At 40.8% G+C, this 3,332-nt stretch overlaps 1 protein-coding gene across 46 annotated transcripts in view; it reads right to left on the bottom strand.

Annotated features, from left to right (window-relative positions):
• Positions 1-1,967, bottom strand: part of LOC123156027 (uncharacterized) — a 15,835-nt gene extending 13,868 nt beyond the window's left edge. For 14 of the 46 annotated variants that reach the window (XR_006477766.1, XR_006477767.1, XR_006477772.1 and 11 more), the window contains exons 1-2: positions 1,274-1,963; positions 384-610 (exon numbers count right to left, since the gene is read on the bottom strand). Coding sequence is in view for 12 of the 46 variants with exons in the window: in XM_044574191.1 (XP_044430126.1) it covers positions 384-610; positions 1,274-1,495 (449 nt within the window). In the remaining 34 variants the exon portion in view is untranslated. Of the gene's footprint in view, positions 1-383; positions 611-822; positions 1,041-1,273 lie in introns of all 46 variants that reach the window. The other 32 variants (XR_006477754.1, XM_044574201.1, XM_044574200.1 and 29 more) reach the window with 7 other exon arrangements.
• Positions 1,968-3,332: the final 1,365 nt, after the last annotated feature.

Here is a 3,332-nt window from a genome sequence, read left to right as displayed (position 1 = left end):
GGGGCAGCGGCGCGGGAGGAGCAGGAGGCGGCGTGCGGCGCGGCGCGGCGTGGGAGGAGCAGGAGCGGCGTCCGTCGCGGCGCGATGGGAGGAGCAGGAGCGGCGTGCGTCGCGGCGCGATGAGAGGAGGGGGGCGGGCGGGCGTGCGTGCGTGGGTGGGGTGGCGGTTTTTCTTTTTGTTTTTGGAACGGCGGGATTAGTGGTGGCTTAATGCGTGGCTTGTAGTGTTAAACATGGAAGAATTATGGACCATTAGATTTGTTAGATGAATGGGTTAGATTGTTTGGATCTGCCCCTTTCTTTCTTTTATAGTAGTAGTAGATGCAGCAAAACATGGATTTTCAAGCCTTCAGAGCCAAATGGAAGTGATTAAAAGACAAAACCTTTGCAAGTAAAGCTTTCCCTGTTCCCCATACAGTATGACTCCCTTCGGAGGCCTGAATCCAATGTCCTCATATAGCTCAGGAAGTTCAGCTGCTTCTTTGATCTCTTGAATTTGAGCATCTAAACCACCCATGTCAGCACAAGACTCCAAAGGTGTCATTTTAATTTTCATGACAGAAACCATAGGAACAACTTCATCTTGCCAAATTTCAACCACAGAGAGAACCTGAAAAAAAGACGGGTAAAGTTCATTAAATGAATACTCCGATGCAGAATTGAAATTCATCACATCAAACAGATACTCCGATGGCCTAATTTAACCAGTCCTCTCTCTGAGTATATAAATAAATAAGCCGCAAAAAGAATATGAGAGCTGAAGACTTAAATGCATATTTTGAAGAAAAAGGGCTAAACCACAACAAGTACAGTAGCACGCACGTGTTTGAAGCAAGATGCTGGCCTAATCTAATCTGTCCTCTCTAGTTGGGTAGAGATGCCTCATAATTTTCTGAACTCCAATTTAGGTACTCCCTCCAAACCATATTACTTGTCGCTCACTTATTACAACTTTGCCTCAGATAATGTGAAACCACAGTTAACTAGCTCCCCACTTCCCCAAGCAGCTGTGATGGACTTGAACGACATATCAAGCAACTCTGAGCAACATTGATTGTTTCAGTATTAGTGGAGAGAAGATAAAAATATATGAACATGTTAACAGTTTTAAATTTTGACACATTTATGCAACGCACAAATTTACACCATATGCAACAAAGATCCATAATTGCTGATTCTAATCTGATTGAGCAGCAAAAAGAAGCATGATGGTGTAGCACAAATACAAATACGCATGATGATGCATAGAAAAGGATTAAAGGATGGGGGTGACCTTGAATGACGACGGCGGTGAGGAAAGGTGCTGGAGCGGCGGGCGTACTGCTCCGAGAATTTGTCCGGGCCTTCTCCATGGGCTGGCTGCTGCAGAAAGAAACCACCTCGGAGATGGTCGCCGGGACGCCGAGCCGCTAGGGTTTGGCGGAAGCGCAGCCAGAGAGGGAGTCCACGGCCCTTGGTGGCTCGCGTCGGCGCCGTCGCAGGATCTGGCCGGCATCGCCACCACCGGATCAAGCCGGAATGACTCCTCCCGTCGAAAAAAATCGATCTTTTCCAAGGGAGTACAGGACGGATCAAGCCGGAATGACTCCTCCCGTCGAAAAAAATCGATCTTTTCCAAGGGAGTACAGGACGGATCAAGCCGGAATGACTCCTCCCGTCGAAAAAAATAGATCTTCTCCAAGGGAGTACAGGACGGGGATGGCGGAGCTTTGAGAAGGGGGCGGGGGCTGCTGCGAGGAGAGAAGGAATCGGGGGCAGAGGAGGATGAGGTAATTGCGGACGGATAAAAAAAAATTGGAATGGCAATTTATTTATAAGGCCTCCTTAGCGAGAAATGCAAGATATTCGACTCCCATCAGGATTCGAACTCTGTTTGGTGGACGTGTCACTCCGACCGCAACCATTGGGCTACTCCCCCTTTCTCGCTTATTGCGCTTCAGTCCACTTTTAATGACTTGCGCCTGTTTCGTGTTTGTGTCGTTTTTGTTGCTGGGTCGTATTTATGTCCTTCTTTCGACTCGGCCACGTAACAGCTTTTTGAGACGTGCATAGCTGTTCTATGGGACCTCTTATGTGACGCGCTCCTTACCTCCAGCTTAGGAGGCATTCTCGCTAGCCACTCCGACCCATGAGCCCTACTGACATTCAATAAGGGCAAACTAGTAAAGAATGTAAAGACAGAGATCCGATCTTTTTCAGAGTTTTCGATCATTCTCTTGGAAATTATGAACAAAGTTATAAAAATTTGAGCAATGTTTGAAAGTGTGAATAGAATTTTGAAATATTGAAAAAAAATTGAACACTTACCGAAACATGTGAACAAAATTTTGAAATTCGAACAAAAATTTAAAAACATGAACAATTTTCAAAAATTGTGAAGAATAATTGGAAAATGTGAACATATTTTAAAATTCAGAAACTTTTTTGAAGTTTTGAACAAAAATTTAAAACAGGGACATTTTTGAATTGTTGAAAATTTTACAAATTCCAGAAGATTTTTTGAAAACACAAACATTTTTCTAATTTGAGATTTTTTTTGAAAAAGGGAACATATTTCGTAGTGTTGAACATATTATAGAAAAGGCGAACAAATACTGAAAATTCAGAGTTTTATTAAAAGCCAAACATTTATTTTAAAAGAAAAAAAAGAAAAACACGAATAACTTTATGAAAGGCAAAAACATTTTTTCAAACATGAGCAGTTTTTGAAAATGTGAACAAATTTTTAAAACATTTTTCTAAAATTTCAACAAAGGCATTTTTTAAAATCATGAACATTTTTTGAAAATCACGAACATATTTTAACACCCAAACGTTTTTGAAAAATTTGAATAAAAAGCATTTGCAACATTTTATGAAAAGAGGAACATTTTCTGAAAATCACAAACATTTTTAGAAATTAAGAATATTTTTTAAAACAACCTTTTCTAAATTTCGAACATTTTTTAAAGGCAAGAACATTTTTCTAAATTTAAGAACATTTTTGGAACATGAACTTAGTTTAAAAAAGATTAAATAACCTTGAAAAGAAAAAAAGAAACAGAAAACGAAAAAAAGAAAAGGAAAGGAAAAGAAACAGAAATAGAAAAAAACAGAAAAACCAGTAAAAGAAAAAAACGGTTCAAGGAACTACTAGAAGTTTCTCTCCCATAGGAGGCTAATTAAGGGCAAGGGCGATAAGGTCATTTTCACTGTGTCAAACCATAGTGAGAATGACATGAACAGAACGGGCTCGACGAGACGAAGGCGTAGGCGTTGGAATCACCTCAATCAGAATTACAAGTGAAAAGTTGTGGCCGTTCACTTTTTTAAGAAGAAAAGGGGCTAAACAG

Source organism: Triticum aestivum, chromosome 7B, assembly GCF_018294505.1.
Source record: "Triticum aestivum cultivar Chinese Spring chromosome 7B, IWGSC CS RefSeq v2.1, whole genome shotgun sequence".
NCBI lineage: Eukaryota > Viridiplantae > Streptophyta > Magnoliopsida > Poales > Poaceae > Triticum > Triticum aestivum.
The sequence above is the reverse complement of the archived record's forward strand: the minus strand, read 5'-3'. Positions and strand labels throughout refer to the sequence as shown.